Raw genomic sequence first — 22,489 nt, 5'->3', positions numbered from 1 at the left:
CACATCGTCTGCCCTAGAGTTCCAAGAGACGGGGGCAGCCGAGGTTGGAGTACATGGCGATGAGGGAATGGGGTCGTGGCTCTGGAGCCCGAGCTTCTGCGAAGACAGGCGAGGAGGAGGAAAGGCGTCGGGGCGGAGGAAGCCGTGGGCATCGCCGGTGATGTTTGGTAGCGCTCCGCTTCAGCTTATTTTAGGCCCACTTGCCTACAAAGCTTATTTCACTTTGGAAAATACCGCCCTTAGCGGGCCACCGCCATGACAACGCTGCCGCCGCCGCCGCCAGCGTTCGTGTACCGGATTAGCACCGGGGAGGAGTGGGCAGAGCCTCAGCGCACCGGCGGCGACCTCGACCGATCCACTGGCTGCTTTCACCTCAGCGACCTCGCCCAGCAGAATGTTTTAAATAGCGGGCTATGGAAAATAGCGGCGAGCCTCCAAATCAGCTATAGCAGAGATATAGCGGGCTAAAGCAGGTTATAGCGGACTATTTGTGAAGGCGGCCATATAGCGGCACTCTTCTGAAAAGGCTATAGCGGAGGCCGGGTATTTCCGAAAAAGGGTTTCCCCCGCTTTGTATTTCAAAGCAACCAACCGATATATCCAAGGATAGGTGCTGGGACGGAAGCAGCACAATCACACCCAAAAGAAACGAAAGAGAAACAACAAGAGAAAAGAATGTCGACAACGGCGGATCGACGGAAATGAAGAAGCTTCACGACCACTGCGCCCACCGAAGATCTCCCACCAAGCTCCAAGGCTCCGAAGCACCGGTACCAATCAACACCTCCAAGAAGGACCGCGACGATGACGACGCTGCTGCCAAGGGTTTCCCCCGGTACATGACGAGGCGAGAGGAAGGGTCGCCCCCGACGCCCTCCAGGAAGGTCCGGCGGCACCCACCGGCATCGCCGCGTCGGTGTCGGACAGGCCGACAGGGGTTTCCCCCGATCCCAACCTTCACCTCGGGTGCTCCAGAGCCTGCCACCAAACCAACCACGATCTTGCGCCACCATGGTCAAGAAGCCTCCACGCCGTCTCACCACGGCACCACGAAGTGAGGTCTGCACAACAAGGGATAGGAGCCGGGACTAGGGGCCGCAGCACCGTCGGCACGCGGGAGGGCACAACCTCCACCGTCAACTACGGTAGCCGACTGGACATAATAGCAGGAGCATACCAGGCCCGTGGGCCCACAGGCCCGGCCGGGAACTCCATGCCCGTAAAGCTCCCGCCATCGCGCTGCAGCAGGCACGCCGTCGGCATCGCCGTCCCCCATCCGAGCTGCTCCTCCTCCGCACCACACAGACGACGGCGAAGCCACGCCGGGGACCGGCCCGCTAGGACCCAGATGGGGCCGGGAGGGCCCAGATCTGGACGGGGACGCGCCGCCGGCCACCGCACGCCACCACGCCGCCCTGCTGCCAAGGGCAGCACCGCCACCGCGCCTACCGCCGGCGAGCGCCGCCGGGTCGCCGAGCCGCCGCCCAGCCGAGCCTCACCGCCGTCGTCACCAGCCCCGGGAAGGAGACAAACGCGCGGGTACAGAAGGGCCCGCCGCCGCCGGCAGCACTCGGGCCAGCGCCGGGGCACCTGCCGGCGGCGGCGGTGGAGATCTCACGGGGGTGGGGGCCGAGGGAAGGGGAGGGGCGCGCCGCCCCGGCCACCTCCCGGGGAGGCGGCGCAGGGGCGGGAACGGGAGGGGGAGGGGGAAGAGGGGGGCGGGGAGGGCCGGTGGCCTGGCGGCGGCGGCGGAACCCTAGCGGGAGGGAGCGGGAGCCTTCTTTGAGGACTTTGGTCGGGGCCCATAGCCGGCTATTTAAAACTATGGCTGGTACCCTCGGGTACACAAAACCTCTTCGATTCCTTCCGTCCTTTACCCCCCTCCTCTCCAGATCTCTCTGTTTTGTGAGATCTCCGCTACAGATTCTAGTGTAGATGTTGTTCTGTCTGACTTGTTAGTACATTTCTCCCTGTATTGCTTGATTTGTCGAGGTTTGGGGCTTATTGCCTAATTATGCCCAATAATCCATGCCAGATGTCTTTTCTGAGTGAATCTTTCAGTTTATTTAGATTGGTACTACCGGGTAAGTTATATTGATCCGTAATACACTAGCAAACAATTGAACAATGATTCATGGAACGAGATGTAGATCAATGCTACTACTAAATAGAACGTTTGGCATTACAGCATACTATACCAACAGGAAATTTCTTCTATTAAGAAATTAAATCTGAAAACGATGCGTTCTTAGGCCGTGTTTTTGTGCAAAGGGACAAACTCACCAATATACTCTATATACTCTAACGACACTGGTTTGGGGATGTTTTACTTATTCACATGATACGTGATATTCCCCTTCACACTATTGAACTGTCTTTTGCTAAAAAAACACACACTCTTGAACCGTCACACATCTTTAGTTGTTGTAATATCTGTTTCTTGAGCACTGACTTCTACTGTACTAGCTTCAGTGGAACCAGGAGACTATATCATATCACCCCTGTTATTTCAATGCCGACTTGATCTGGGATCTTATTTTTTGTAGAAAATATGAATCATATGCATTCATTCATATATTTTTTTGTCTCTGTATGTATGTTGGTCCTTATCAAAAACCAAGTTTATTTTATCCTTGACTTGGTGTAGGTGAACATGACACTAAAGAATTTTTTCCATGGGCAAAATGATCTATACCTGTTACAAGTTGACACTGCCAAGGTATTGATCTTTAAACATCCTTTATTTATTTATTTCCTATCAGTTTATTGTAGCCATTGAGGAAATTCCCCCAAAAAATGTCTAATTAACTATCTTTAAATCTATATTTACTACCCCAATTGAACTGCAAAAACATCCACTGGTAGAAAAAAGCCCTTTAGTCCCGGTTCGCAACAGCCTTTAGTCCCGGCTGTGCAACCGGGACTAAATATGCGCGACTAAAGACCCCCCCCCCCTTTAGTCGCGCCTCTTACGGACCGCGACTAAAGGCTTTAGTCCCGGTTCTTGTGGCCGACCGGGACTAAAGGCCCGTCCACGTGGGCGCCCGTGGTCCGTCGGGGCGGAGGACCTTTAGTCCCGGTTCTCGTGGCCAACCGGGAGTAAAGGGCTCCTCCGCAGGTTTAGGGTTTTAGCCCCCCTAAACCTGGTTTCTTTTTAGTTTGGAGTGTTTTATTTCTTTTATATTATATTTTGTGTTTTATTTTAATTTTGATAAAGTTTCAGTACACATATTTTACGCTACTATATACATGCATATGAAATTTCAAACAAGAAGAATTCAAGAGGAATATATAATATATATTCAATCTCGGGTGACCATATACAACTTCGAACAAGTTTCCATACACAATTAGGATGGATGACCATATACAACTTCGTACAAGTTTCAATCTCGGGTATGCATATAAATTTCTTCGTCCTCGGTATAGTGTTCTCCTTTAGGATTGATGACTTCCCTCATGAAAAATCCTGCTAATTCTTCTTGAATTGGTCGGAAGCGAGCTTCTGGACTAAGCCTCCTCCGCAAGTTATCCGTCGCGTTCCGCACGCTATCTGATGCCTTCCGCTCAGTGGTGTGTCTCCGGATGTTCTCACAAACATAGTATCCACATAGATTGGTCCCCGGTGGCTGCTTATCCACATTAACTAACCTTCTGAAATCTAGCTCATGTTTGAATTCACCGACAATTTCTTCTGAGAACCGTCTCCAAACCCTACAGGGCAAAGAAAATTAAATGAATAAGGGAGTTATTAGTTACTTGATATTAGGAAATGAACGAAAGAGACCGATCGATATAGAGCTCAAATGATTGAAAATAATTACTTTTGCAGCATTTTTCTCATGTCGGCCCAACGCTTTGGATCCGAATCCATAGAGTCCATGATTAGAACTCTGGAGGTGTGAAGTTCAATATTTAGCAGAATCCAGTGGAACCTGCGGACACGTTACATGCACAGTCATGCATAACTCATCGATTAGACATACCATGCATGGAGTAAACAAAAGAGAATGGGCACAAGAGAGAAACACTCACCCAAAATGGTAAGGAAATAGAATATGACTTTTGAGTTGATGCTTTCTAAGAAACTTGTACAGGTCTTTCTCCACGTCTTCGGGGTGATGTTGTAACACATGTCCATTAACGATATGTGGGTCAATGAACCCAACATCATGGATGTTTCTTATTTTGCATTCCCAAATCTTCAATCTGCATAATAGCGTACGCAACAATATAGTTAGGACAATATATATATAGTGCAGGCAATGAAGAACGAGATGAGGTAGAAATAAATCACTTACAGAACGTAGCAACTCAGCATAGATTTGTCGAGGTCGCGCAGATTGAACAGCTGGAACAATTCACTCATATGAACTTCTACAGAGTACCGTTTGGTGTGATGCTCATCTGTAACATCCGCATAAACATATTCTTTGTCGGCCCATGTTATGAATTGCTTGTACCAACGTAGCAGATTTCGCATTTGTGGTGGTAGACTCTTTTCCCGCGCAGGCTCGACGAGAGGCCCATTCCGCACATATTGTAATGCTATCTCACATACTGGCGCATCCTCAAGGCCTAAGAAGGCACGAAGAGTCAAACCCATCTCGGACGCTTGTTTCATGGCACCCGCTACAGTCAATCCAAGTGCTGCCGCAGCTGCTATGATCTCGGGGTCCTCTTCCGGACCGGCTTTCACTATGAGCGGGGGGATCGATTGTTTCTTCTGCATCCCGAGCTGGTCAACTTGTTTCCCGCTTTTTTTACTTTCTTCTTTCTCCTCCTTCAATATTTTTGCTTGCCTACGAAGTTCATGTCCATAGTCGTCAGGCATATTCAGCTCGGCTTGGGACGGTGTCGTCAAAAAATCCTTAGCCCACTTCTTTTGCTTCTCAGTGAATACTTGCTTGGGCTCAGGCTCTTTTTTCGCCTTCATATCCGCCTTCCATTTCTCATAATCAGCAGACGCGGCCAATTTGGTTTCAGCTTCACTAAGTTCCCCAGGCCTTGGGAGGAGAGGCTTCAGTGATGGCTCCGGTACCCTTGTGGTCTTAGGTACATAAGGGTCCGGGTTAATAGTCCAGGAGCGGGTTTCCTTGCTGTCCGCCTGCTTCTGCTTCTTCGCCGGAGGTGGATTGGGGGGCGTCGTACCCGCCGGAGGAGGATTGGGGGGCGTCGTACCCGCCGGAGGTTGTGGATCGGGGGACGGCGTCGAATGGCGTGAAGGAGGTGTAGGTGAACCACCACGACCACCACCACCGCCACCACCGCCACCACCACCACCACCATCGGAGGGGGGTGGACTTGCTAGCCTTGGCGCCTCGCCTGGAAACACTATGTACTTCTTTTTCCATAGAATGAACTGGCGCTTGACATCTCCAAGTCTTCTCTCCCCTTCGGGTGTAGGTTTGTCAATCTCCAGGTCCTCAAACCCTTGGACTATGTCTTCCACCGTGACACGAGCATAGCCATATGCAATGGGGTTGTTGTGGTGGAGTGCTCCAGGTGTACAGGGTAAAGCACTGCCGCTAGCTACCTTCGTGGAAACGTTCCCCACGGGATAATGCAGATCACATTCTTTCATCTCCTTTACATCATCCACGGGGTAGTGAGGCTCCGGTGCACGAATCTCGATCATCGGTGCACTAGCACCAGGCGGGGCATCCGTGGAAGCCACGCTGCTTCTCCGCTGCTGGCTTCCGCGATCCGCTTCATGATCTTCATGCGGCCCTGCAGCCGATTTTTCTTTCACTAGTTCATGCACGGTCTGCTTCAACTCATGGAGTTCCGATGCAAACTTCGTCATAAGATCTGCATCCCGGTCCGTCTTTCTCTTACGGCTTCTGTAACAGTACGGGTCATTGTCCTGGGAAAACCCTACTTTCCACGGAACTTTGCCTTTGCCTCGTACACGTCCTCCGTGTTCATCATTCCCGAGGGCTGTTGTCAGTGCGTCTTTCTCTCTGTTGAACTTGATCAAGCCCTCTTGAGCTTGGGTCATTGCGTCAATAAGGGCTTGGGTGGGAGCAAACTGTCTCTGCCGGTGAACACACACCCCTGTCTCCGGGTCTAGCGATCCCCCATGCCCGTACCACCAGCTTTTGGCCCTTGGGTCCCATCCCTCTGTACCTAGAGGGATTCCTCGCACCCTCAGGTCCTCCTCCATCTTCTGCCACCTAGGCTCCGAAAGGCGGTATCCTCCTGGCCCCATAATATGATGGAACTTTTTCTTACTCGCATTATCCTTATTTTTTTCGATATTTCCTTGAAATGCTCCGATTGCTTTTGCCTCACAAATTCTGGCCAATCATCTTTCAGTTTCTCATGTTGTCCATTGAAATCCGGAGTCTTGCCCTTGTTGACATAGTCACGGGTTAAATTTTTCTTGAAGTTCCGGAATGCTTCGCCCATCTTCTGAAGAGCGAACTCTTTAACTAGCCTCCTCCTCTGACGTCCACCCGGAACCTCGTTACCGAATTCATCGACTTTGTTGTATTCCGGAGGTAGAATGAAATGTTCCATAAGCTTTCTCCAGCAATCCTTTTTCGTTCTCTTGTCGACAAAACTGAAACCAAGACGTGCCTTCTTTGGCTCCTTCCATTCCTGGACGGTGATCGGGACGTTGTCTCTAACAACGACTCCGCATTGGTTGATAAACTTTGAGGTGTGCTGTAGGGGCTTGCCGGTTTCACTGACAAACTCAATGGCATATGTTTCTCCTGTTTTCATCGCCTTGGATTTGCCACGCTTTGTCGTACTCGATCCGGAGGGCTAAAAAAAGAAAGAGAGTCGCGCGCGTTAATACATATGTATTCACATTTCAGTAAGTTTGTATCACGAGAGGCTCTCAATGTATATATATACCTCGCCGGAGGTGGTTGCTACTTGCAATTCGAGATCGTCGGTTGTTGACGGTTGACCTCCGTCGACAATGTCCGTTCCTTCACCTTCTTGATCATCGACAATCTCTGTTCCACCGTCAAGGTTCAGATAAGAAGAGACTACATCCTCTTGTTGCTCATATTCTGAGCCCGGCACATAAGGAATCTCGTTGTTGATGATGCCCATTAAATAACGTTCAGCCTCCGGATCCCTAAGCGGCTCGGTTCTATCGTCCGCCATATGTCACTCCTGCATGTAGTAAAAATTCTTTAAGTATAAAGGAATTAAAAAATAAGATTAAGGGGACATAGAGGAGGAGGAATTAAAAAATAAGATTCTTTAAGTAAAAATTCTTTTTTTTCTTCTTCTTCCTTTCTTCTTCCTCTTTCTTCTTTCTTTCTTCTTCTTCCTTTCTTCTTCCTCTTTCTTCTTCTTCCTTTCTTCTTCTTCCTTTTTCCTTTCTTCTTCTTTCTTTCTTCTTCTTCCTTTCTTCTTTCTTTCTTCTTCTTCCTTCTTCTTTTTTCTTTCTTTCTTCTTCTTCCTTTCTTCTTCCTTTCTTCTTCTTTTTTTCTTCTTCCTTTTTCTTTCTTCTTTCTTTTGGTTTTCATTTGGTTTTCATTTTTTTCTTCTTCCTTTTTCTTTCTTGTTTTTCTTCTTCCTTTTTCTTTCTTCTTTCTTTCTTCTTTCTTTTTTTCTTCTTCCTTTTTCTTCTTTCTTTTTTTCTTCTTCCTTTGTTTTTCTTCTTCCTTTTTCTTTCTTGTTTTTTCTTCTTCCTTTTCTTTCTTCTTTCTTTCTTCTTCTTTTTTCTTCTTCCTTTTTTTCTTCTTTCTTTTTTTCTTCTTCCTTTGTTTTTCTTCTTCCTTTTTTTTCTTCCTCCTTTGTTTTTCTTCTTTCTTTTTTTCTTCTTCCTTTGTTTTTCTTCCTCCTTTTTTTTTTTTTTTTTTTTTGTTTTTTTTTGTTTTTTTCTTCTTCCTTTGTTTTTCTTCTGTTTTTTTGTTTTCTTTTGTTTTTTTTCTTCTGTTTGTTTTTCTTGTGTTTTCCTTTTTTTCTTCTTCCTTTGTTTTTCTTCTGTTGTTTTCTTCCTTTTTCTTTTTTTCTTCCTTTTTCCTTTTTTCTTCCTTTTTCTTGTTTTTCTTCTGTTTTTCTTTTGTTTTCTTCTTCCTTCTTTCTTCTTCTTCCTTTTTCCTTTTTCTTTCTTCTTCTTCTTCCTTTTTCTTCTTCCTTCTTCTTCTTCTGCCGGCGCGCGGAGGACGGCAGGCAGGGCCGGCGGGCGACGGGCGGCGGGCGGCAGGGCGTCGGGCGGCAGGGCGTCGGGCGGCGGGCGGCGGGCCGGCAAGGGCGCAGGGCACGGGCGGCGGGCAAGGGCAGGGCACGGGCGGAGGCGGCGCTCACTGGGGACGGGGACGGCGGCGCGCAGGGCTTCGGCGTCGGCGTCGGCGTCGGGGCAGGGCTTCGGCGTCGATCGGCGTCGGGGCAGCGCTTCGGCGTCGAGAGAGAGGAGAATGGGAAGTGGCGAAACTGCTAAGTGCAGTATTTATAGACGCACCTTTAGTCGCGGTTGGGGAGGCGGACCGCGACTAAAGGTACCCTTTAGTCGCGGCTGGCCACACCAACCGCGACTAAAGGGTACCCTTTAGTCGCGGTCCGCCTCCCCAACCGGGACTAAAGGGTTTTGGCGCCGCTTTCGCTCCCGCGCAGAAAGACCCTTTAGTCGCGGTTGGGGACAACAACCGCGACTAAAGGGTACCCTTTAGTCGCGGTCCGCCTCCCCAACCGGGACTAAAGGGTCTGTGCTGGAACTGGCGCGGTGCGGTGGGATGTTTAGTCCCACCTCGCTAGCCGAGAGGCTTCGACAGTGGTTTATAAGCGCGGCTGCGCTCACCACTTCGAGCTCCTCTCAAATGCAGGCTTACGGGCCTATTCTGTCACTGTGTGCCTGTGGGCCTACTGGGCCTTCTGCGGGCCTGAATCCTGGCCCATTAATGGGTTTCTAGTCGTATTCAGGCCGTGGTGGCCCAGTAGGTGGCATATTTTTTATTTTTTGCCTGTTTTTTGTTTTATTTATTTTGTTTTGTTTTTCTTCTTTTTGTTTTTCTTCTGTTTGTTTTTTTCTTCTGTTTTTTTCTTCTGTTTGTTTTTTCTTCTGTTTTTTCTTCCTTTTTCCTTCTTTCTTTTTTGCTTTATTTATTTTGTTTTGTTTTTCTTCTTTTTTTTCTTCCTTTTTTCCTTTTTCCTTTTTTCTTCTGTTTTTTTCTTCTGTTTGTTTTTTTCTTCTGTTTTTTCTTATGTTTTTCTTCTGTTTGTTTTTTTTCTTCTTTTTTTTCTTCTTTTTTTCCTTCTTTCTTTTTTGCTTTATTTATTTTGTTTTGTTTTTCTTCTTTTTTTTCTTCCTTTTTTCCTTTTTCCTTTTTTCTTCTGTTTTTTCTTCTGTTTGTTTTTTTCTTCTTCCTTAAAGGTTTGACAAAATCAGAAAATCTTAAAAATACAATTATATATATCAAAAAAATCAGAAAAATAAAACTAATTCATTTTAAAATCCCTTGAAGGTTTGACAAAAGGTTTGATACATCATTCAGTTCATCGACCAAATACAAAGTTTGGTACAATAAATTATTACACATCAATTCTTCCCTTGTGTCCCTGCTTGCTTACGATTGTGCCGTATCCATGGAGCATCCTCATCATTTAACTTAATGCTTGGGTCAGTGTTCACTTTGAAGGGCGGAATTTCACCAAACATATTATAATCTTCTGACATGTCTGTCTTGTCCTCCACTCCCACGATGTTTCTTTTCCCTAAAAGACCAATGTGGCGCTTTGGATCATCGCATGATGTACTGATTGTTTTCTTATCTTTCCGTTTCCTCGGTTTGCTACTCATGTCCTTCAAATAAAAAACCTGAGCGACATCTTTGGCAAGGACGAATGGTTCGTCAAGGTAACCAAGATTGTTGAAATCCACCATTGTCATTCCGTATTGCTCGTCCACCTTTACCCCACCTCCTGTTAGCTTGAACCATTTGCACCGGAACAAAGGGACCTTAAAGGAGGGTCCATAGTCAAGTTCCCATATCTCCTCTATGTAACCATAATATGTGACCTTTTGCCCATTCTCGGTTGCTGCATCAAAGCGGACACCACTGTTTTGGTTGGTGCTCTTTTTATCTTGGGCGATGGTGTAAAATGTATTCCCATTTATCTCGTACCCTTGGAAAGTCGTTATAGTCGAAGATGGTTTCTTGGCCAACATGTACAGCTGATCTCCAACATCATTGTCATTCATTAAATGTTTTCGCAACCAACTGCCGAAAGTCTCCATGTGGGCCTTTCTAATCCAGGATTCAGGCTTCCCCGGGTTGTCCGAGCGTAAAATATTCTTGTGTTGCTCGAAGTACGGAGCCACCAAGCTGGAATTTTGCAGAACTGTGTGGTGTGCTTCAGTCATAGAATGACCGTCCATACATATCGTGGATTCCCTTCCGATCTTGCCTTTTCCACTTAGTCTCCCCTCGTGCCGCGATTGAGGAATACCAATCGGCTTAAGGTCAGGAACATAGTCAATACAGAACTCAATTACCTCCTCATTTCCATAGCCCTTGACGATGCTTCCTTCTGGCCTAGCACGGTTACGAACATATTTCTTTAATACTCCCATGAACCTCTCAAAGGGGAACATATTGTGTAGAAATACAGGACCGAGAATGGAAATCTCTTCGACTAGGTGGACCAGGAGGTGCGTCATAATATCGAAGAAGGATGGTGGGAACACCAACTCGAAACTGACAAGGCATTGGACCACATCGTTCTGTAACCGTGGTAGATCTTCTGGATTGATTACCTTCTGAGAGATTGCATTGAGGAATGCACATAGCTTCACAATGGCTACTCGAACATTTTCCGGTAGGAGCCCCCTCAAAGCAATCGGAAGCAATTGCGTCATAATCACGTGGCAGTCGTGAGACTTCAGGTTTTGGAACTTTTTCTCCGCCATGTTTATTATTCCCTTTATATTCGACGAGAAGCCAGACGGGACCTTCATACTGCTCAGGCATTCAAAAAAAATGACCTTCTCTTCTTTGGTAAGAGCGTAGCTGGCACGACCTTGAAACCATTCCGGATGCCGGTCATCTGGGTCTTTCAAAAGTTGCTGGTCCTGCCGTGCTTCCTTTGTATCATTTGTCTTCCCATACACGCCCAAGAAGCTTAGCAGGTTCACGCAAATATTCTTCGTAACATGCATCACGTCGATTGCAGAGCGGACATCTAGGACTTTCCAATATTCTAGCTCCCAAAATATAGATTTCTTCTTCCACATGGGTGCGTGCCCGTCAACTCCCCGCGGAACTGATTGTCCGCCAGGACCCTTTCCAAAGATGACTTTCAAATCCTTGACCATATCAAATATCTCAGCACCAGTACGTTCCGCAGGCTTCGGCCGGTGATCTGCCTTGCCGTTGAAATGCTTGCCTTTCTTTCTTACGTTATGATTTCGGGGAAGAAATCGACGATGACCCAGGTACACGTTCTTCTTACAATTAACCAAACGTACACTTTCAGTCTCATGTAAGCAGTGCGTGCATGCATTGTATCCCTTATTTGTCTGTCCCGAAAGGTTACTGAGAGCAGGCCAATCGTTGATGGTTACAAAAAGCAACGCTCGTAGGTCAAATTCCTCTCCTTTGTGCTCATCCCAGACACGTACACCAGGTCTGGCCCACAACTGTAAAAGTTCTTCAACTAATGGCCTTAGGTACACATCGATGTCGTTGCCGGGTTGCTTAGGGCCTTGGATGAGAATTGGCATCATAATGAACTTCCGCTTCATGCACAACCAAGGAGGAAGGTTGTAGATGCATAGAGTCACGGGCCAGGTGCTATGGCTGGAGCTCTGCTCGCCAAAAGGATTAATGCCATCAGTATTTAGACCAAATCTTATGTTCCTTGCGTCAGCTGCAAAATCTTTGAACACTCTGTCGATCTTTCTCCATTGCGTTCCATCAGCGGTGTGTCTCAACTCCCCGTCGGACTTACGGTCCTCTTTGTGCCATCGCAACGACTTGGCATGCTTTTTGTTCATGAACAGACGTTTCAACCGTGGTATTATAGGAGCATACCACATCACCTTGGCGGGAACCCTCTTCCTGGGTTTCTCGCCCTCAACATCGTCACCAGGGTCATCGCCTCTGATCTTATAACGCAATGCAGTGCATACAGGGCATTCATTCAAATTCTCGTATTCACCGCGGTAGAGGATGCAGTCGTTAATGCATGCATGTATCTTCAGAACCTCTAAACCTAGAGGGCAGACAGCCTTCTTTGCTTCGTACGTACTGGCGGGCAACTCGTTATTCTTCGGGAACATATTCTTCAACATTTTCAGCAAATTTTCAAATGATGAGTCACCTACACCTTCCTGTGCCTTCCATTTTAGCAAATCCAGTGTGCAGCCCAGCTTTTTCAGACTATTATCGCATCCTGGATACAACGACTTTTTGTGATCCTCTAACATGCGATCCAAATTCTCCCTATCCTTGTCAGTTTCGCAGCGTCTCCGTGCATCAGCAATGGTCCGACCAAGATCATCAGCGGGCTCATCATGTGCCTCTTCTTCACCTTCACCTAACCCTTCCCCACCTTCAGCATCATCCTCCATGAAAGTATCACCGAAATGATCATGATAGTTGTCATCGATATCATCCCCTTCTTCATCTTCTTCCATTCTAACCCCTCTTTCTCCATGCTTGGTCCAACAATTATAGCTTCGCATGAAACCGTGCCGAAGCAGGTGCATGTGAACGTCTCTTGAGGAGGAGTAACCCTTCTGATTCTTACAGACAGCACATGGACAGATAATAAAACCTTGCTGCTTGTTCGCATTTGCCACTACGAGGAAATCTTTCAAACCCGTAGTGAACTCGCCGGAGAGTCGGGGACCGTACATCCATTGTCGATTCATCTGCATTATTATTATATAAAGTATATAATTAACCATCATGCATTTGTTAAACTAACTAGCTAGAAATAATACAAATTAAACAATGAACTACACACATGCATATTTTATCAATGACACATGAAAGGTTCAAGTTGCTAACCGCGATCGCGGAGGAAAAATAAATGAGAAAGCTCAAGTGTGGCTCGGACACTTCATATCATGTTTGTTTCAGGCTCTCGGGCATTTCATCAAACACCTTGTGTGCATAGGAGAAACCAAAAGCAAACCCACCACCCCCTTCTGAAAATTGTGAAGTGAGCTAAGTGAAGTGAAGTGAGCTGAGTCCTATATATAGGGATGGGCCTTTAGTCGCGGTTGGCCAGGCCAACCGGGACTAAAGCCCCTCCCGTCCGCCAGCTGGATGGGCCTTTAGTCCCGGTTGGCCTGGCCAACCGCGACTAAAGGCCTTCGAGGACCTTTAGTCCCGGTTGGCCAGGCCAACCGCGACTAAAGCCCCTCCCGTCCGCCAGCTGTCGACCGAGCGCGCTGGGCCCAGATAGTTGGTCGCAGGTCTTCTCCCGAACCGCGACTAAAGACCCCTTTGGTCGCGGTTCGATTGTTTTGGGGACTAATGGGGGCGTATGGAAGCCTCTTTTCTACCAGTGATCTTACAAAGTTACAGAACTGCAAAAACGTCTTACATGAAATAACAGAGGTGGTATGTTTTAGCGTACTTATCTATACGGGTTTTAGGACACATGCATAAATTGCTACCTATTGATACCAAGACAGTTACTTGCACAATTTATTGTTCTTGTGTATCGTAGGCCAACTCCAGCGCACGACCCCAAACGGACGTTCGGTTTGGCCTGTTTTCGTCCGTTTAGGGCGGCAATGGGGTCGCCCATGTCCGCTTGGGGCCGTTGGGTTGTCGGTGCGCCCAACGCGCGGCCGCACCCCAAATCATGTCCGGGATGGACATGATTAAAGAAAACGCAAAAACTAAAACTAAATGCCGAAAAAAACGTGAACATAAAAACAAAAAACATAATTAAACATCACGGACACAAAACGGCCCAGTTCCACAGTTCCCATAGACATAATTAACATAAAAAAACAAAAGAAATCCGCCGCCCGCGCGTTCCTGCTGTTGCCGTCGCCGTCTTCTCAGTGGCCGCCGTTGTCGTCGTCGTCGCTGACGAGGTCGACGTAGGCCGGCGGCGTCCAGAGGTGGGACGGCGGTGCGTCGTACACGGGGGCGGGCTGGAAGGCAGTAGGTGCCTGCACCACCTCCTCCCATGGCGACGCCTCCCGCTCCGGTGACCGCGGCGGCGTGGGGCACCAGTTCACGCCCCCGCGGCGTCGGCCATCTCCGGAGCCATGCACGACCAGCTCCACCACTGGCCCACCAGGCCCGGGTGGAACGCGACCACGAGCAACTCCTCCAGCACCTCCTCCCTCCGTGGCGCCTCCTCCACCGCCTGCACCATCTCCAGCTCGGGGAAGGCGACGTTGCCGGCGCCAGAGAGGGCCATCATGGTCTCCAGGCCCTCCCACTGCCGCTCATCGTGCGTGTTCATGGAGTCTTCCATGACACGTTGAACCAGCCAGGCCTCCTCCTCCTCTGTCGTGCCAGGTGGAGGTGGTGGTGACGGAGAGGGCGACGGCGACGGCGTCGGCGTGAGGCCACGCACCACCCTATGCCCGCGCACTTGGGGAGGGGTCGGAGCGCGCGCGGCGCTCACGTGGCCGCCGCGGCCCCGACGAAGAAAGAGGCACGCCGCGTGTCGTGCTCGTCCTAGAACCAAGTGTCCCAGAGGTCAGAGTCGACGGCGTACCTAGGGTCATAGTAGAGGTCGTCCAGCAGGAGGCGACGACGTCGCTCGATCTCCTCGCGGCGTGCACGGCCGCTCAACGGGACCGGCGGGATCGACACCCGGTCGGTTGAGAGGTGTCAGTTGTTGGGGAGGTGCACGTTGATACGTCTCCAACGTATCTACTTTTTCAAACACTTTTTCCCTTGTTTTGGAATCTAACTTGCATGATTTGAATGGAACTAACCCGGACTGACGCTGTTTTCAGCAGAATTGCCATGGTGTTATTTTTGTGCAGAAATAAAAGTTCTCGGAATGACCTGAAAATCAACGGAGAATTATTTTGGAATATATCAAAAATGCTGGCGAAAGAATCAAGGCCAGGGGGCCCACACCCTGTCCACGAGGGTGGGGGGCACGCCTACCCCCCTCCCCCCCGGGCGCGCCCCCCTGCCTCGTGGGCCCCCTGGAGCTCCACCGACCTCAACTCCAACTCTATATATTCACGTTCGGGGAGAAAAAATTAGAGAGAAAGATTCATCACGTTTTACGATACGAAGCCGCCGCCAAGTCCTAATCTCTCTCGGGAGGGCTGATCTGGAGTCCGTTCGGGGCTCCGAAGAGGGGAATCCGTCGCCATCGTCATCATCAACCATCCTCCATCACCAATTTCATGATGCTCACCGCCGTGCGTGAGTAATTCCATCGTAGGCTTGCTGGACCGTGATGGGTTGGATGAGATTTATCATGTAATCGATAGTATTGTTAGGGTTTGATCCCTAGTATCCACTATGTTGTGAGATTGATGTTGCTATGACTTTGATATGCTTAATGCTTGTCACTAGGGCCCAAGTGCCTTGATTTCAGATCTGAACCTATTATGTTTTCATGAATATATGTGAGTTCTTGATCCTATCTTGCAAGTCTATAGTCACCTACTATGTGTTATGATCCGGCAACCCCGAAGTGACATTAATCGGGACCACTCCCGGTGATGACCGTAGTTTGAGGAGTTCATGTATTCACTATGTGTTAATGCTTTGGTCCGGTACTCTATTAAAAGGAGGCCTTAATATCCCTTAGTTTCCATTAGGACCCCGCTGCCACGGGAGGGTAGGACAAAAGATGTCATGCAAGTTTTTTCCATAAGCACGTATGACTATATTCGGAATACATGCCTACATTACATTGATGAATTGGAGCTAGTTCTGTGTCACCCTATGTTATAACTGTTGCATGAATAATCGCATCCGGCATAATTCTCCATTACCGATCCAATGCCTACGAGCTTTTCACATATTGTTCTTCGCTTATTTACTTTTCCGTTATCACTGTTACAATCACTACAAAACTAGCACTGTTACTTTTGCCACCGTTACTGTTATTTCCATATTACTTTGCTACTAAATACTTTACTGTAGATACTAAGTTATCCAGGTGTGGTTGAATTGACAACTCAACTGCTAATACTTGAGAATATTCTTTGGCTCCCCTTGTGTCGAATCAATAAATTTGGGTTGAATACTCTGCGTACCCTCGAAAACTGTTGCGATCCCCTATACTTGTGGGTTATCAAGACTATTTTCTGGCGCCGTTACCGGGGAGCATAGCTCTATTCTTTGAGTCACTTGGGATTTATATCTGCTGGTCACTATGAAGAACTTGAAAGACGAAAAAACCAAGATTTATCCCTCAACTACGAGGTGAGGTAAGGAACTGCCATCTAGCTCTGCACTTGATTCACCTTCTGTTTTGAGTAAGCTTGCGACACTTAAACCTGCTTCTGCTATTAATTCTGATATGTCGCATGTTATTGATGATGCCACTTCTGCTATGCATGATACTTATGATGAAACTACTTCTATGCTTGATACTACTGTGCCACTTGGTGAATTTCTTGATGAACAACTGGCTAGGGCTAGAGAGAATGAAATTATTGAAACTGATAATATTGATGAAAGTGATGATGAAGATTCTCCCCCTAGATATGAATTGCCTGTTGTGCCTGAGGGTTATGTTATAGATGAAGAAACCGCTAGAGACATTCATGCTTGCAATGATAGAAGTGATCTTAAGAAATTATTAGCTAAGCTGGAAAAAAAACTCTAAATGCTAGAATGAAATATGATCGTGCTTATGCTACTTCACCTATCTTTATTACTGATAAGGATTATGAATTACTTTGGTTGAATCTGATCCTTTTTATGGCTATGAATCTGAAACTGTTGTGGCACATCTTACTAAATTAAATGATATAGCCACCCTATTCACTAATGATGAGAAAACTCGCTACTACTATATCCTTAAATTATTTCCGTTCTCAATAAAGGGTGATGCTAAGATATGGTTTAATTCTCTTGATCCTGGTTGTGTGCGTAGTCCCTAGGATATGATTTATTACTTCTCTGCTAAATATTTCCCTGCTCATAAGAAACAAGCTGCTTGAGGGGAAATATATAATTTTGTGCAAATTGAAGAAGAGAGTCTCCCACAAGCTTGGGGGAGGCTTCTCCAATTACTTAATGCTTTGCCTGATCATCCTCTCAAGAAAAATGAAATACTTGATATCTTTTACAATGGACTAACCGATGCTTCTAGAGACCACCTGGATAGTTGTGCTGGTTGTGTTTTCAGGGAAAGAACTGTTGATCAAGCTGAAATTCTATTGAATAATATGTTGACCAATGAAAATAATTGGACACTTCCTGAACCAACTCCTAAGCCAACTCCGAAGAAAAGGGGTATCCTATTTCTCAGCCCTGAAGATATGCAAGAGGCAAAGAAATCTATGAAGGAAAAAGGTATTAAAGCTGAAGATGTTAAGAATTTACCTCCTGTTGAAGAAATACATGGTCTTAATTCATCACCTATTGAAGAAACACATGGTCTTGATAACCTGACACAGGTAGTAAAGGTAAATTCTCTCTATAGATATGATAAAGCTAAAATCCCTCCTACTAAGTTTGTTAGCCAATGTTTGGATGATTTTGATAACTTTATGGTTAAGCAAGAAAACTTTAATGCTTATTTTGGCAGAGAATTAAAACGCAATGCTTATATGATTGAACACTTGGGTGATTATATGTCTAGAGTTGAAGGTGAACTTAAACTCATTAGTAAACATGCTTCTATGGTTACCACTCAAGTAGAACAAGTACTTAAAGCTCAAAATGATTTGCTCAATGAATTGAATAGTAAGAATAATGACTTTGCTGTTAGAGTTGCAACTAGCGGGGATAAAGTGACCCAGGAACCTTTGTATCCTGAAGGTCACCCTAAGAGAATTGAGCAAGATTCTCAGAGAACTAATGTTGATGCATCTGGTCCTTCTAAAAGGAAGAAAAAGAAAAATGATAGGACTTTGCATGCTTCTAGTGAACCTGTTGTAGACACACCTGAGAATCCCAATGATATTTCTATCTCTGATGCTGAAACACAATCTGGAAATGAACATGAACCCAGTGACAATGTTACTGATGATGTTCATGTTGATGCTCAACCTAGTAATAACAATGATGTAGAAACTGAACCTGCTGTTGATCTTGATAACCCACAATCAAAGAATCGACGTTATGATTAGAGAGACTTTGTTGCTAGGAAGCATGGTAAAGAAAGAGAACCATGGGTTCAGAAACCCATGCCTTTTCCTCCTAAACCATCCAAGAAAAAGGATGATGAGGATTTTGAGCGCTTTGCTGAAATGATTAGACCTATCTTCTTGCGTATGCGTTTTACTGATATGCTTAAAATGAATCCTTGTGCTAAGTATATGAAGGATATTGTTACAAATAAGAGAAAGATACTGGAAGCTGAAATTTCCACCATGCTTGCTAATTATACTTTTAAGGGTGGAATACCTAAGAAACTTGGAGATCCAGGAGTACCAACTATACCATGCTCCATTAAAAGAAACTATGTTAGAACTGTTTTATGTGATCTTGGAGCCGGTGTTAGTGTTATGCCTCTCTCTTTATATCGTAGACTTGATTTGAATAAGTTGACACCTACTAAAATATCTTTGCAAATGGCTGATAAATCAACTGCTATACCTGTCGGTATTTGTGAGATGTGCCTGTTGTGGTTGCAAATGTTACTATTTTAACGGACTTTGTTATTCTTGATATTCCCGAGGACGATAGTATGTCGATTATCCTTGGTAGACCCTTTTTGAATACTACAGGGGCTGTTATTGATTGCAACAAAGGCAATGTCACTTTTCATGTTAATGGTAATGAGCATACGGTACACTTTCCAAGGAAACAACCTCAAGTCCACACTATCAATTCCATTGGAAAAATTCCATCATTTATTATTGGAGGTTTTGAATTTCCTCTTCCTACTGTCAAGAAGAAATATGATATTCTTATTATTGGGGACGTGCATATCCCCGTTGAGGTAACATAATGTTATTCGAAATTTCTCCGGTTTCATGTTATTCGAAATGAGTTTGTTAACAAGACCTGATCAACCTTGTTAGTGGATTCCTTTTGATGAGCATGAGATGGATGAAGTTAGAGGGCACAACCTTCTGTACCCTTCTTTTATTTTCTGTTATTTAGATTAAATAAAGCAAAAATAGTATTTTCTGTTAGTTTTCTGAATTATCCGTGCAATAAGAAATACCCCGAAAATAAAAGTTCTCCAAATGCCCCGAAAATGAAATATGATTTTTTCTAGAATATTTGAGAATATCTGGCACTGAGAACACAGCAGGGGGAGCAAGCACCTGACCACGAGGGTCCAGGGCGCGCCCCTGCCTCGTGGGCCCATGGTGGCTCCCCTCCACTTATTCCAGCCACCACACACTCCTTCCTCCCAAAAAAACCACCAACCAGCTCAAGCACGAGTTCTTGCTCATATTGCTGCCATTTTCGATCTCCTTGCTCAAAGCTCCACTCACAAAACGGCTTTGGGGTGAGGGAGTCCTGGGCTAAGGGGTCATCGGGCGTCCGGCCTGTTATCCATGGGCCGGACTGATGGGATGTGAAGATACGAAGGCCGAAGCCAATACCCGTGTCCGGATTGGACTCTACTTGGCATGGAAGGCAAGCTAGGCGACCTATTATGAAGATTTCCTCCTATGTAACCGACCTCATGTAACCCTACATCTCTCCGGTGTCTATATAAACCAGAGAGCATAGTCCGGATGGGAGAGATTCATTACCATATTCACATAGGCTAGACTTCTAGGGTTTAGTCATTACGATCTCGTGGTAGATCAACTCTTGTAACACTCATATTCATCTAGATCAATCAAGCAGGAAGTATGGTATTACCTCCATAGAGAGGGCCCGAACCTGGGTAAACATTGTGTCCCCCGTCTCCTGTTACCATCGATCCTAGACGCACAGTTCGGGACCCCCTACCCGAGATCCACCGGTTTTGACACCGACATCGGTGCTTTAATTGAGAGTTCCACTGTGCCGTCGACATAAGGCTCGATGGCCCCTTCAATCATCGGTGGTGGCGTTGTTCAGGGAGAAACCTTTCTCCCCGGACAAATCTTTGTGTTCGGCGGCTTCGTACTGCGGGCCAACTCGCTCGGCCATCTAGAGCAGATCGATAGCTACGCCCCTGGCCATCAGGTCAGATTCGGAAGTTTGAAATACGTCGCGGACATCTGTGGGGACTTGATCTTCTACGGATTTGAGACCGCGGCAACCGCTCCCCTTCGCCCCGTTGAACACGGCTTAAACCTGTCATCGAGCCGCATCGAGGAGATAGCTCCTGTAACAACTCCGGCCTTAGATCCGGAGCATACCAAGACGTCCGAAGATGGGAGACTCAACCCCATCACGGGGGCTGCCGAGTCTGCGGCGTTGGAGCTACACACAGATCCCACTTAATACGATACCTGCATCAACGGAACCCCGGACTCGTCTCCAATATCGAGTTCCGAACCCTGCGAGCTCGCGGATACCGAACTCGATCGTTTATCGATAATCAAGTTCAGTGCCGCAGATGTCTTTCAGCAATCGCCTATGGGCGATCTACTAAGCTCACTAAAAAACCTATCCTTGGCAGATGGCTCGTTGCCGAACTATGTCCGGTTCGACCTTACGGCGGATGACGGAGAATTTTTCTTCCCACCCGCCACCCACTTCATAGCCACTGTCGAAGACCCAACCAACATGCTTGACCTCTGCCCCGAATACATCAACGGTATGGACGACGATGAGGGGCAAGGCCAGAGCTAACTATCCGCTAGACGTAGGACGACCACTCCCTAGTATGACGTGTGTATGGTAGACACACCCAACGACGATATCGACGATGACAAGGAGGATCCAGTTGAGGACAAACCTCCTGGTACACAATCCGAACACCGGCGCCCCCGGCGCCGCTCTAGGTCACGTCACCCAAGAGAAAACAATACTAGCAACGGAGGTGATACTACTCCGGACAACAAAGACCCTGTTGAGGCAGGATCCGAACAGGAGGACCAGGAAAGCGGGCAAGATAGCCCCGATGAACAGGTCATGTACGGAGACTTGGAGGATAGCAATTATCTTCCCCCCTCTGAGGAAGAGGAGAGCCTCGACAACCAAGAATTCATCATGCCGGAGGAACCTCTCGAGCAGGAGCGCTTTAAACGCCGGCTAATAGCCACAGCAAGGAATCTAAGAATAAAGCAGCTGCAGCTTCAAGCAAGCCAAGATCTGCTCAATGATAAATGGACCGAGGTCCTAGCCGCCATAGAATACGGCCCTAGTGGCCCGGACAAAAGCCACCCCAAATGCAGGTGGCTCCCTCCACATGATGGCAAGGCGCTGGAGCCCGTTCCACCATCGAATAATGCGGCAGGTCGACCACAGTTCGGTCCGGATAAAGCAGCAGCCCAAGCAGAATACCATACCAACCAATCCGGCCGTAAGAACAAGAACAAGACGGTTCGGGAAAACAATGGCGACATCCGCCAAAGTTTAGTGGGCGGAGCAGGACAGACAAGATCGACGTACAGATCGCGGGGATATGCCCCGACCGGTTATGATGGTCAATCAGCCGGACTCAACCAAGCCAACCACGCCCGAAGCCGCCAACAGCATCCAAAGGAGGTGCTTCACAGTGTGGCCCAACATAGAGGAGCCACGCACCCGCTTTGCTTCACCAACGAGGTAATGGAGCACGAATTTCCAGACGGGTTCAAACCCATCAACATCGAATCATACGATGGAACAACAGATCCCGCAGTATGGATTGAGGACTATCTCCTCCATATCCACCTGGCTCGCGGAGACGACCTTCATGCCATTAAATACCTGCCTCTCAAGCTTAAGGGGCCAGCACGGTACTGGCTAAATAGTTTGCCAGAAAATTCTATTGGCAGCTAGGAAGATTTGGAAGACGCCTTTCGTGACAACTTCCAAGGAATATATGTCTGGCCGCCAGATGCCGACGACTTAAGTCATATTGTCCAACAGCCCGGCGAGTCAGCCAGGGAGCTCTGGACCAGGTTCTTAGTCAAAAAGAACCAAATTGTCGACTGTCCGGACGCGGAAGCCCTCGCGGCCTTCAAACATAGCGTCCGGGATGAATGGCTAGCACGCCACCTCGGCCAGGAAGGACCTAAATCCATGACCTCCCTTACCGCTCTAATAAATCGCTTTTGTGCGGGAGAAGACAACTGGCTCGCTCGTAAAAGCAACAGCGCCAGCGACCCGGGCACTTCCGAAATCCGAGACGGCAACGGCAAGCCACGACTAACCGAACACAACAGTCGCAACAATAATGAAAGATTACGCGACATAGCGGTCAACGCCGGATTTCACAATCCGAAGCCCGGTCAACGGAAGAAGCCATTTAAGGCCAGCCAGGATGGACCATCCGCCCTCGACAGGATACTGGACCGACCTTGTCA

General features: G+C 47.3%; 1 protein-coding gene across 1 annotated transcript in view; it reads left to right on the top strand.

Moving 5' to 3' along the window:
* Nucleotides 1-255: 255 nt before the first annotated feature.
* LOC123050495 (uncharacterized) overlaps nucleotides 256-22,489 on the top strand; it is a 54,770-nt gene continuing 32,536 nt past the window's right edge. The window contains exons 1-2 of the mRNA XM_044473277.1: nucleotides 256-396; nucleotides 2,648-2,719. Coding sequence (XP_044329212.1) covers nucleotides 256-396; nucleotides 2,648-2,719 — 213 coding nt within the window. The remainder of the gene's footprint in view (nucleotides 397-2,647; nucleotides 2,720-22,489) is intronic.

The sequence above is a fragment of the Triticum aestivum genome, chromosome 2D, assembly GCF_018294505.1.
Source record: "Triticum aestivum cultivar Chinese Spring chromosome 2D, IWGSC CS RefSeq v2.1, whole genome shotgun sequence".
Classification (NCBI taxonomy): domain Eukaryota; kingdom Viridiplantae; phylum Streptophyta; class Magnoliopsida; order Poales; family Poaceae; genus Triticum; species Triticum aestivum.
Note: the sequence above shows the minus strand (reverse complement) of the source record. Positions and strands in the feature narration are given on the sequence as shown.